Source organism: Dendrobium catenatum, unplaced genomic scaffold, assembly GCF_001605985.2.
Source record: "Dendrobium catenatum unplaced genomic scaffold, ASM160598v2 fragScaff_scaffold_880, whole genome shotgun sequence".
Lineage (NCBI taxonomy): Eukaryota > Viridiplantae > Streptophyta > Magnoliopsida > Asparagales > Orchidaceae > Dendrobium > Dendrobium catenatum.
In genome coordinates, this window is record NW_021319342.1 from 671,971 (window position 1) to 686,069 (window position 14,099).

General features: G+C 34.6%; 1 protein-coding gene across 1 annotated transcript in view; it reads left to right on the forward strand.

The window, feature by feature from the left end:
* Nucleotides 1-5,749, forward strand: part of LOC110115873 (peroxisomal biogenesis factor 6) — a 26,287-nt gene extending 20,538 nt beyond the window's left edge. Inside the window, exons 16-17 of the mRNA XM_020849272.2 lie at nt 4,322-4,450; nt 5,161-5,749. Of these exons, the coding sequence (XP_020704931.1) occupies nt 4,322-4,450; nt 5,161-5,274 (243 nt within the window). The 3' untranslated portion in view covers nt 5,275-5,749. The remainder of the gene's footprint in view (nt 1-4,321; nt 4,451-5,160) is intronic.
* The last annotated feature ends 8,350 nt before the right edge of the window (nt 5,750-14,099 follow it).

Sequence of the window (14,099 nt, forward strand, 5' to 3'; positions counted from 1 at the left end):
ACAGTGGTCTAGTAAGTGTTGACCATGTATCATCAAAGGATCAACTTGTAGATATCCTTACTAAAGGATTAGATAGTTCTGCCTTTCTCCGAATGATTGACAAGCTGGGAATGATGGATCCATATTTGCCAGCTTGAGGGGGAGTGTTCTCAATCTCACGATCCAAAAAGAGATTCATGGCTGTGAACAGTAATCCTTCGGAAGACTACCTGGATTACATTAATTCCTTCCATAGTTGATTTATTGATTTAGGAATAATTGTATTCTCATTATTATAGAGTTATTTGTTTCCTTATCAATACACCTTGTATAGATCTATAAATAGGGAGTGGATTGCATAATAAAATTCAAGCTTTTCCCTCTCAAATTCTCAGTTTTAAAAATTATTATTATTATTATTAAAAAGAATACAAAAATGTTGCCTCCATCTTCGTGCCCTCTTGCCTCGACTGGTGTGTCGGGCCGGCAAACCACCTATGCACACCTTTGTTGTGCGTGATAGGAGGGAACCCGGTGCGACTCCTACGACGAGGTAAGCGAGCGACCCACCGCCCTCCTGCCTCGACATGCGCGTCGAGCCTGCAAACCACCTATGCACGACTTTATTGAGCGTGGTAGGAGGGAACCCGGTGCGACGCACACGATGAGGCCAGGTAAGCCTGGTGCACTCTTTTCTTAGCATGGCCGAAACATTTCATAAGCACCCCCGAGCGGGGGGAAAGCAAATTGCTCTTTTCTTGTAACAGGTACCGAAGACCCCATGCACGTCTTTGTTGCGCGTGGTGGGAAGAAAGATCACGGCCACGGTGTCCTCGAAAGAGGGCACCTACCATGCACGCCTTTATTGCGCGTGGTGGGAAAGGCCCAATTTTCCGTAGTTTTCCCTTAAACGGGTGAGACGCCGGGAGGTTGTCGAAATTTTGGGTGAAATATAATTGTACTCGGATATGTTTGAACTCAAAAAGAACAAAAGATGGACTCCAATGAACAATGACATGTGGACTTTTGAACTTGATTGAACACGAGCAGAGGACCTGAAGAAAACCTAAATGATTTTTAAAGTCAAAATTCAAATGAAAAGAAATCAAAACGAGGCCAAATTCAAATTAATTGAATATACAATTGAACTCAAAAGACTCTAGAAGACTTTGAACAATCATTTGAACATGCACTCGAACTCAGACTATATAACATTAAGTGGGACTTGTAAACTCGGTGAGTTCAAGTCTAAATGAAGCTTGAACTTGCAAATGAATTACAAAGAACTTAATGTGGACCACAAGAGGCTTGAATCTCCAAAGGCTTCAGGAGACCTGTACTTCTACTCAAACCTAATCTACAATTTGAATATGTATACCGAATTGAACTTGAACTAGATTCAAACATGAATTTGGATATTGAATATAAACAAAGTGTAGAATGACATAGACATCTGAATGATCAATAATCAAGCTTCAGGATCAAGTGCATATCAACAAATAATTATGACACTCCCTATGCAAGTGGAGAGATTTGGCATGAAAGCAAGCACATCAGTCCCCTATAAGCCTAAGGAAATTGGCACACAAGTGAATGTGGCAAGAGGGCGGCTAATGTATGTGAAGAAGTCAACGATGAATGAACGAAATCCTACGACAATCCCTATAAACGCCTGTCGATTGAAGAAGGCAACACTGTCAATTGATAGTGGAAGATCCGTCCCTGCAAACAAGTACAATTAGCAAACCACCTGAGATTGGTGAAAGGTGGATGTAATGCAAGGACAACTGTTCTCTTAAGAATATTTCCAAGAGGACGTAGTGGATACAACAGTCTCCAGCAAGTAAACACACGAGTCACTTGTGGATAACAATATTGGGTATCTCGTAAAGCACAACGAATCCCTGTGGACACAAGTACATATGTCACCTACGACAACGGTGACTGAGATCTTCAAGTACGTCGGGTACAAGGGCAACTCGATGTACGAAGAAAGACACCTCCTGGGAGAATGGAAGAGATGTTTGAGCAAATTCCAACTAAACTTCCTGGTGTTTCGAAATTCCTTCTCGATCCTGTACTCAGGAAGGAAAACAACTCTGGCATCCACAAATATCAGAAATATCAAGTCTGCTACACTGATGATCTTAAAAGGAGTTCTCTTTAAAGCAACAAACTCCAAACTCCAGAAAGTCCCATCCCCGGTGAATGAGAAAAGGGGAGTCAACATGAAGATGAGGAGATGCCTCATAACATCAAGACTACAACGCCACTGGATCTGCAACACTTATGCAAGTAGACTGAAGGCGTCTACAATCTACAACGCACCACCACTGGATCCGCAATGTTCGTACTAGCGGACAGAAGGTGTGTATAAGCTCTTAAATGAAAAGTTGTGTGCATTCAAATGATAATTATATGCATAATTACAATTATTTTATAATACCCTTGCACGAGCATCGTAGTTTGTATACATGTAGGTACACAAGGGGTATGTCAAATCAATGAAATTCTCAAACACCCGCATGGGCCCCGGCGAGCGTGTTATTGGTACACACGTGACGTCTAGGGATGCTGCGCGGGTTAGTAAATTTGAACCTGATCCTCCTAAGCAAGTAAAAGGGAGTCGACAGGGTATAATTATAAAATGCCACCCAAACACCCGCATGAGCCCCGACGAGTGTGTTATTGGTACACACGTGACATCTAGGGATGCTGCGCAGGCCAATAAGTGAATTCTTGTTCGAACCCGATCCTTATATACAGATTAATAGGAGTTGACAGGATTCGAACCTTCAAACAAATACACGGTTGTGACGATCAGTGTATTTGTTTTAATACATTCATATCAGGCCTTCAAGGCCTATAATCAAGAGAATTCACTAATAAAGGCATAAAACCCATGAAACCTGATCCTCTGTCGATCAGTAGACAGAGTCGACAAGGTTCAATCCAGAAGATGAAAATGCCCCCAAACACCCCGATGATGACCGTGTTGAATGCTAATCTCAATCGGAGGGGTTCACAAAATGCCTCCCATAAGTCCACACAAAATCCAAACTTCGCAAATCCCAAATTTCAAGATATTTAAAATTCGAAATAAATCCATCAATCACTTAAGCAAAATCCATCCACCATCCGCAACAGTTTGCTGGGGTGAACAAATCAAAATTTACTTCAGCTCACAAAGAGTCAAATGCCTAGTCGAAAATATCATAGGATCTATTCTCAAACAATCTCCTGTCAATAAGGACGTTGTATGTGTCCTCTGTCCGGCGATTTTGCTGCCAAATGGCACCGCAGGATAAACAGTTATGACTCGGGGTCATCTGAACCGAGTGGTTTTGTCGCCAAATGGCACAACGAAATACTGGTTATGGCCAGAGCCAATACGCTTCTTAGTGGCATCAAATCCTTGAGATATGAATCAATAGGATATGATCGATAGGGCACAAAGCCCTCTGTTAGCTAAGGTGGATTCAAATTTGTCCTCTTAGGCAAATATTCCCCCAAGGTCTACAAGGTACCCTTGGACGAAGCAACCCATGGCTGCTGACAAGGATCTTTCTGTCAAGTTGGGTCGACTACCTCCTCTGAGTAAGTAAACCAGGGACCACGATGGCCCGGGACGACGGAACCATGTGATCTTGATCGGGTCCATCATCCATTCCCCCATCATCCGTTTTAAGTGCAAGATGGTGCAATCTTCAATTTTAATTATCAAATCTCCAAATCTCCCAATCCTCTAAATTTCCAAATTGTCCAATCATTTCAAATATCCATGCTGCTACTATATGCAAGATAACACGTATATTCTACGTATTTGATTGATGACTAGTCTTAATCGAAAGTTCTCTCTCGTGATCGGGAGGGATAATTAACTATAGGGGCTTGCGCCTATAGGAAACTAGAACTCAGATCATAAAGTCCTCGCAAAATGAGGGCGAAATCTTTGGGTAGTGTCTTATCTATAAACCCATATGCCTTTCAAAATTTACCCCGGAACTTAATCCGTTAAAACTCCCTCGCCGAATAAAAAAAAAACAATCAGCCCGGCGGGGAGGCAGGGAGGCCGGGGCCGAATTTTCGGAGCCCACAACAAACTAATTAAAATCAGGATGAACTGTTTAATATCAAATTATTTATTGTTATTTATAGATAGAGTTTATAGTTTAAGCTTTCTGTTTAAATTTTTCATTCGCATATGTAAGATTGTCATCATACTATTTCTTTTGGGATTGGCATCCGTGTTGCTTTCCTTGCAGGCTTTCTTGTATAACTGGATTTATGAACTGTGCGAACTTAAAAGTTTCTCAAACAAAGTTTACCTTATCATTTTCAGGAAAGAAAGCAGCAGGCTGAGGGAACAGATACGCCGTCAGAGGCTTCCGAAAAAGAGGAAAATCATGGCGCATCACCAATCGTCCTGAGGCCCTTAAACATGGAAGATATGAGGCAAGCAAAGAATCAAGTCAGTATCCTTGTCAACAAGCTTTTTAAACTCGTTTGATCTGTTTTGCAATGTGATTTTGGTCAATCTGTTGGTCAATGCATTTTTGTTGCTCCACCTTATGCCCATGCTGTAACCCTAAGAAACCTAAATCATCTGCATATTGCTTCCCTTTTCTAATTTTGGAATTGCATGCATGTGAAAAATGATAATTAGTGTGATTTAGATTTCATTTGGGACAGCTTTCTTACTGCTTCTTAAAGCAGCTTTTGAGTAAAAAAAATTTAACTTTTATACTAAAAAGCTGTTTTAAGAAGCAGAAAGAAAGCCATCTCAAACGAAGCCTAGATCACTTTTCTTTCTTCTAGTGATCCACCACATGAAGTAGAAAAGTTTTTTTGTTTTGTTTTCTTAGCAATACTGATTCTTAATTATGAAGGAAATAGGATAACATGATTTATTTTCGTAGGAAGATATACAACATTGGTTAACCTCTACATATGTGATAACATTTTCAACTAGGAATTTTTGGTAGTAAACAATGGGCTAGTTTTACATTTGCAATCCTCTTCTCTACTTGTCTAAGGGCATATTAAAGCTAACAACTTCTAACCAATCCAACTATAGGTTAACATATGCAAATCATATAAAAAGTAGATACCCATCATGATGAGACCCAGAAGCTAATAAAACATCTTTATATGGCCTCACTAAATATGTTGGTGATGCAGGTTGCTCCAAGTTTTTCTGCTGAAGGACCAATAATGAGTGAGCTGAGGCAGTGGAATGATTTATATGGGGAGGGAGGCTCCAGGAAAAAGAAACAACTCACTTATTTCCTCTAAAACCGTGCACATAAATACGTCGAAGCCACATACATGTAAAATTAAGTCGCGGCTGATGAAAAATAAGAGAAAAGCTTTGTACATGACCAGTTGATGACTGGTAAATGAAGCATGGAGCCACCTCCAGATTATTTGGACTGCATATAGAAGCTAGGGAATAGAAGAGTAGGATTGTTCAGTGCTGTAGGAGAGAGCAATTTAGGCATTTCTCTAGCTGGGCTTTATATAATATATGTCATTTTATGTTGTTTGATTGTGTTTGGGGCTGGTGCTTTCAATGTAAAGCTAAGAGGGCGCTGTAAGATTATTTGGTTATGGATATGATTTGTTTTAGCATATGTGTGCTTTGTGAGTATATAATTTTAAGATTTAGACCTTAAATCTTAATTCAGATTGATCGTTATTAGTTTGGTTATGTTTGTACTGTCACTACATTGTGCCATGTGAATATAAATATTGGCAAGCCATTCTGTTATTGCAGTGTTCCTTATTGTAATTTTTGTGTGTGATAATTTGGTTATGTTATGCAGCTCACTTTAATGTATTGGTTGGGAGTTTTTGCTATCCATCAAGAGGTTTTGGATTTGAGTGTTGTGTATGCGATGTGTTTGTGACTATAAAAATGGAGAAGTTGTTCTGTTTAATGTATTGTTTATTATTGTAGTCTTTTAAATGGTTTCGATAAGACAATAATTATAATTTAAATATGTGAAATTAAACTTATGGTTGTTTATGACATTCAGAGGATATTTGATGGCCTTTATTACACTTTGAGTATCAATCATATTGTAAATATGGACTCAAGTATTGTGATTTTGGTGATACCATACATTATTGTTTCCTTATTGCTATCTCCTATCAATTGATTATTGTACATCTGTTTTGTCTTGCTCACTATCATATCAAGTTCACCGTTCACTTGCAATTTCAATCAGCTCAAGATTGGGTAGATTAGGGTTGAGTCTGTTTGTAATTTCAACTTTAATGTTCTTTTACCTTTCTTGAGTCGTCATGTATATGATGGATAATAAGCTGAGTAATTTTGCACACACACTCAAAGGAGTAAGTTGGTGAGTTAATTTTTTTTTAAACTAATCGTACAGTACAATTTATATCGTATTGGATGATAAGTTAACCATAAAATTTTAATTATGACACTCTTTGTTAATTGAGATTGATTAAACTAATTGTATTGAACAATCCTAATTGTATAAGACGATAAGATATAATCACAATATTCAGCTGACAATCATAAGTTAGTTAATATTTTAATATTCAAATTTTGCTCTAATTGTATAGTACGATATATATCATACTGGATAATTTATGACAATCATGCCTAAATTGATCTTATGATTAGGAGATTTATTATGGTTTAATTGCTCAATCACATCGTACATGACGATTGTACTATACGACCGAGAGATGCATGGGTCGATGTTTAATCCTCGTCCATCGTCGCTTGTCGTACTAGACGATCAATACGAGCTCTTGAACTAAGTGTACACGATAATCGTAGGATCGTACGGGACGATCGGTACAATCTCTTGAAATGATCGTATAGACTAATATAGTTCGTACTCTCTGGCAGTGTTGTTGTGTACTAATCGTACAGGACGATCTAACGATCATACAAGACGATCCTTGACGACAAATTGAAATTTAGGGCTTCTTTGGAGGCTTTTTATTTAAACTCTTACATTGTCTTGTAAGACACTATTTTTGCTGTTGAGTTTGCTTCAGAGGGAGCTTAGAGAGAGAGAGAGAGAGTTGAGGAGATCTTTGGGAGAGAAAAGAGGGAGAGTTCTTGTAAGGGGGAGTTGTGAGAGCTTCACAAGGTTACTCCAAGCAAAGTTCCTTCCAATCTTCTTCAGGTCTATGCTTTGATTATTGGGTGGCTCCGGGGAGAAATTATTCAACACTAGATCATGGTTCTCTACCAACTATAAGAGGGAGTAAAAGGATTTTTGGTTCTCTGCCAACTACAGGAGGGAGTAAAATGATTCTTGGTTCTCTGTCAACTCTAGGAGAGAGTAAAATGATTCTTGATTCTCTGCCATCTCTAGGAGGGAGAAAAAAGATTTCAGATTCCTGCCTTCACTAGGAGGGTGAAAAAGATTTAAAGTACTCTGTCTCATCGAGTAGGTGAAAGAGATTTTGTAAGAGCCTCTCCGTCTAGTTATGGAGGCTAAAGGATAGTCACTAAAACGTTTAGTGCAATAACCTAGATTGGAGGCCTCCGGAGAGTGGACGTAGGTCATATTTGATCGAACCACTATAAAATCTATTGTGTTAATTCTTTTACTTTTTCACATTTTAATTTCCACACTTTTCTATGATTTGCCATGTGGTTGAAAACTCTGATTTGTTTTGTTATTGTAAATTTATTCGCTTCCACATCCATTGTTGAAATCGTCTAATTTTATTGTTTGAATAAGTATAAAAATACTTTTATTAAAATAACTAATTCACCTCCCCTCTTGGATAGCCTCGGGCTGGTTCTTAGATGTTTAACAACCTACATAAACTTTCACCTCATGTTGTACTTTGTGAATGGAAAGAAGAGTGTGCGAATTTGTATCAAGATATTATGAAACATAATAATAATAATAATAATAATAATACAAATATCTGGTTCTTATCATATTTGCTTCTATTTTGTAATTTTGATTTTATATGTCTTATAATATTCAAAATTATTTAGGCATCTTCATTATTTTTGTATAGAAATATATTTGAAAGTTCATATTTGATAAAAAATCCTGTGATATATAGAAATATGATTAAAATTTTGTGCTTAAATTTTTTAATAAAGAACTCTTGTTCCTTCCCTACCCTTATAACCTTTTCCATTTTTTAATGATATTTGTGCACACATGGTTGATTTGTGGTCATGTTTCATAGCAATGGCCTCTACTTCCTAATTATCATTTCTATTCAAGAGTAATGATGTTATATGTTTGATTATTTAAGTTTGAATACGTTATTCGTACTTGAAATTCTAAACTCGAATAATATTAGACATCACATTACATGTTGTGAATATGATGGAACTTTGTTTTAAATTAATTTTGAAAATTTTAAGGATTGAATAAGGTTTGCTTAAGGTTCGAAGTTGTTTCAAACAAAGTTCGGGCAATATTTAAAGAATAATCAAATAGAGTTTAAATAGGATTCAAATATGACTTGAGTAAGATTTGAACATGGTTTGGGAAAAGTACAAACATAATTAATTCAATGTTAAGAGGGCAATTAACTTGTAGAGAAAGTGATTAGATAGTTAGAGACTAATGATTAATTGTTAAGGCTGAGATTTATTTTATTTAATTATTTAAAATTTCTGAATTATAGCTCTTAATTTAGGGTCCTAAATCATCAACTATTATTAATGATAGTTAATTTTGACGAGAATGAGGGACATTCCATTGTGTTCTTTATTAGATGTAAGAATACATTATTTGGAGATGTTAAATTTTCTTTGATGACTAATTTATTGTTTGGAGAATTCCCATATGGAGAAGAGCTTAATCAATAGGTTAACATATAGCTACTTGAATGGAAAGATAAGCTTTAATAATATAGACCTAGGAAAGCATTCATGGAGTGTTTTGATAAAAAATAATGTGTGGAAACTAGGATTATGTTATCATGCAGATGTTATCCTCCTCAATCATAATATGCATAGTATTTTTTTAGCTAGAAGCTTGGCTTTGTTGAAGATGAAAAACCTTTTTTTTTTATACCCATAGTTTTGGCTATCATGAGAAATGACACTGAAAAGGCTAAAGAAGGGTATAGTACACTATGAGGCCACTGCCCTCAAGAAAAATGCTTGATCCTGGTACACTATAATTGGATATGTCATATGATTATAGTATCAAGCTTATGAATCCATTTCGAAGCTTGGGAAAAAATGTGTTGAGCTTCTTGGAGAGATAGCATCAAGAATATTGAGTTGAAAAGGTATTAAGGTGCTTATGGGAAAATAATTTTGGTTGATCTTTATGGATGAAGATATAAATATTATGTAAATCATTTTATTTTAATTATTAATTTATATGATAGCTCATCAATGTAAATTAACTCACAATCAATTTTTAATTATACCTTAAGCTATTGCATAGAGCTGATGAGCACTTTTATAAGTCTGTTATAAATAACCCTTCTCAACTTGTCTCAATTAGAACCATGAAGAGAAATTCACAGCCTCCTATTTTGAGGAAAAGTGGGAGAGGGAACTAAAAATTAATAAATTGTAAGGCATATATATATTTCTTTCATAGGATTAAGAGAAGTTTTCTTATTATACAGGAGCTAAAGATAAAATAGCTCAGATTAGAAAATAATTATATGAGATTCGAGCAAAAATTGGACACCCTGATCAATCTTGTTCAAAATTTTATTCAAAGGGAGGAGGAGGAGGAGAAGAAAGATAGTGATAAGGTACTTGATCTTGACTCAAGAATTCATTCAATTGAAATTGGGGTTGAGAATAAAAAGGAAATGGAGTTGAGGTAGAGGAGGAGGACATATGGGATGCTAATCAATTCTTGGATATTATATGTTCAAATAAGGAGACCTCAGAGGCATCAGATGTTAGTCTATCTCTTATTACTATATCTAGGAGTGATGCAAAGTTCTTATATTATAGAGAAATGAATCAGATTAAAATCCAAGAAAAAGTGGCATATGACTATGGATCCATATGCCATTGATCCTCTCTACTCAGTTCATGAGGAGAATTTATCTACTCTCACATCTTAGATGTTGAGAATAGTAGACAACTCCATAAATAATGAGATGGAAATAGGTAAATGAAGCATAAATTGAATACACCAATAATATGGCAAGAGAGTAATATGTGAAATCTTTTATTATATTGATTATTTGAGTTTTTAATAGTTTAATATATTCACTTCAATTTTTTTTGCATCACAAACATTTTTTATGTTATTTAATAAGAGAGTAAATATGTCTCTACTTTAGGACTAGTAGATTAAGCATTATCTTGTTAGATGGATTAATTAATCACAATTGTAGATCAAGGATCTCCTTGTATAATAAGGCAAGAAGAAAAGTCTATTCAAGTGGCTTGAAAAAAATTTTATATACTTTTTTAAGTAATGGGCTGATGTTAGCTCACAAATTTTCTAATGAATACAATAAGTACATTGGAGGACTTGTGAGATCTCATTGCCTAGGTAAATCAATACATTGTTTGAATCTTACACCCTTTGCACTCTAGTGTAGATTTTATAAGCAACATTGAGTTTATTTTGTAAGGGCTTCTTTAGTTTTCTTAAGATTTTAGATTTATTTGATAGTCAGGTCAGCACTCCACATCATTAAACACATCACATATGTTAAAATCATAAATAAAAATAAGTTATCCATGAGCTAAAATCACAAATAAAAGAGAGGTATAAGCCATATTCTTAAATATATTATTTTAAGATAAGTTTCAATAATTTAGCTTGAACTTCAATATTTTTGGCCTAATGTTAATATTTTTGGCGTGAAGATATTTAAATTGATGACCATGTATCCCATTATCAATTTGAATTTATATTAGAATAGTAAACTTATAGATGTTCATTTGTATAGAGATATAATATATCCATTTGACCTATCTTACTATTAGTTTATATGATATCATATTTGTTTATATGTACTCAGTTTTGAGCCATCTCTAAATATTCTAATTAAAAAATATTTAAGCATACATTTTTATACTTATTGATAAAATTATGTTAGGTTTGTAGTATCCCAAGAATTCATTATTTTGTGATATTGTTTCTTTTCTAATGATAAATATTAGGATGCAAAGTTGATTGAAAAATTTTTCATCATTGGCGTGATAAGAAACAAAATTTTATGATTTTTCCCACATGTGTGTTTGCTAAAGTAGTAATTAAATGAACATAAAATTAAGTTAGATTTCATTCTAATTAAGAGTATAAGATTAGTAATATGAACTTGATCAAAAACCTAATTCAACATTAATGGATCAAGAATATTGATATTAAATGTTTAAACTTTTTTATAAATTATTGATATTAAATGTCACTTTTTTTGCATCCTAATGCTTTGGGTGATATTTAATTTTTAATATTATCAAAGAGAATGAAACATGTTTGTTGGATTATGTTTAAAGTTTATAATTTAAGGTCACTTAAACTTACTATCATATTATAACTATGATTTACATGTGATCTCATGCAAACATGTTAACCTCATTTCTAAACAAGATTGACTTCATCTCTTATGCTCAGCCTTAGTGTTTGGGTTTCTTTTCTTAATGTAGGGCCTTCCCTAGAGGACCATCCTAGGATTTGATTACAGGACTTAGCTTTGCTAACCTAGAAAACCAAAACCCTAGGGCAACCCTTTCCCAAACCCTAAGGCACCCTTCCCATAAGGACTTAGCTTTAGATAGCCATAGGACACCTTTAATCCTTCACAACATCATTTGTGAAATGTAAGTAAATCTAAAACCTAAAACCCAAAAAATACCATAGGTGGGTCCATAGATAGGCTTTATTGGACCTCTCATTATCCCATTAACTATGGAATGACTTAGAAACCAATTAGGTTTTCATTAGGACACTCCCTAGTAAACCTATATATGTAGTGGACTATACTAAGTCAGTCTTAATTGCTCAACCCTAAGTTAAACCTCAAAATATTCAAATTTACCTAATTACTTAAACACTATCAAAGACCTACCGTTGGTAACCCATGACCATACGACCTACCCTACATCCCTTGGACCCACTCTTGGACTCACCCCATGGGACAAAGAGTCTTACTCAACCCCTTTGAGGTCAAAGAGGGTTTGACCAAAGTAAACCATTAACCCAAGATTTAAACCTAAACCCCTAAACAAAATCAATTGACTAGAGAATTGAGTCAAATTGGTGTTAAGATAATTTTGATTGATGGCTAACCCATAGTCAAACCCTTTTGATCTTGGTCACCTCAAAGTCAAATCTAAATCTTAAGTGAACCTAAGTATTCCAGCCCAATGAATTGGAACTCGACCTTAAGTCAAAGTGATAATAATATATTCAAAAACTATAAATGTAATATTATTTTCTTTTTCACTTCAAAGTTATTTAAAAAAGCTATAATTTGAAAATAAAAAAATAAAAATTTTTAATTCAAAATATAAAAATTTGAAAATAAAAAAGCGCTTAAAATTATTTGAGTTCTTAGCCAATCTCTCCCCCACACCTCCCCCTCACAAGTTACCAAATGTTGGGCAACTAGGAAATGAGTCCAATCACCCATAATTAGTGATATGATATGGATATTTTTCTATCGAGGGTATAAATTTCTATTTCAAAATACCCTAAACTTTTTCATAGAAATTTTTTCAAAACTAAACTTGAAATGTATATACATTTTGTTTTAAAATTATACATACTATATAAAAGTGTAAAATTTAGTATAAATTTACAATCATGGCAGAATAACAAAAGAGGTGTACGTCACTGACAGGATTAAACTCAATTTAATACTCAATATTAAGACTTAATTAAATAATTTATAAAGCTATTTAATAAATTCCCCCATGCCCAAGATGAAATAAAATGAGCTAAAAGGAATTATGATAGCACTGATACTCTCTAAATGAGAAGCAAAATCAAAACATCAAATATATAAAGCAATAATTCCCGCATAATTCATTACTTCTCTTCACTAAGCTTAGAATTATGTACCATTATCAGCTACATCCATCTTTGCTAGCTTGAGCATCTTCATCCTAGAATGAATCCTCTACTTTGTTCCCCTCCCCCTATACCTAATGAAGCTCATAATAGAGGTAACCTATTCCTCTTTAAATATAATAGTAAATTCCTTCTACTAATTTACTTAGCTTTTAAGTGGCTCACAATTGCATGGCTTATGTCTATTTTAGGCTTAGCCTGAAGAAAAAGGAATACAATATAAAAATTAGTTTCTTAACTTTCAAATCTAGCTTAGTATTATAACAGGTTCCTCGTTAACAAAGAAAAAAAAAAGAAAAAAAAAAAGAAAAGGAAAACAAGAAAAAAATCTACTTTTATGGCATAAAGAGGATAATTTATAGGAGCCTTGGCTATTGATGGGCCACATTTTAATATCCTTGGCGGCAACATATGATATGATCTATGTGAAGAGGCAAGAGGTTATCATGCACTTGATGACAACTTATGGATAATCTGATGATGGATTAACAGTTGAACCCATGAGGGTAGGTCTGGAAAGAAATTTTGTATTCACGGAAGGTGATAATTATGCACGATGTCCGGACCACCGAAGCATCCAAGCAGAACCAATAACAAAGTGCCACGTCACTTGGGCGCTCGGTACAACACTCGGTATCGCTCGGTATACGTCCATATTTCGCATTTTTGTCCGGACGTAATTAACCTGTTCCATGCAAAGGACGGCCTCTTCTCTATGACTGGCACAAACATGTTTTGGTTTGGTCATAGCTATTAGATAGTGTATGCTCCCTGAAGTTTCATAGTTTGGATCAATTGATTAAATTATGGAATTAAGCTTCGTTGGGACGCTTTTTAATGCTTCTTAAATCAGTTTTTAGTATAAATTTTAATTTTGTGCTAAAAAATAGCTTTTAAGAAGCAATGAAAAAGCCATCCCAAATGAAGGCTAAACTTTTTCAATTAAAATTTTTAAAACATATATATGAATTTAAATGAAGGCCTAATTCAAGCCGTCACAATATTTATAGAAAAAAGTAAATTATAAGCACATGATTGCTTTGACATAAAAAAAAAAATTGTTTGGATACCATGATAATTATTAAATGTTATAAA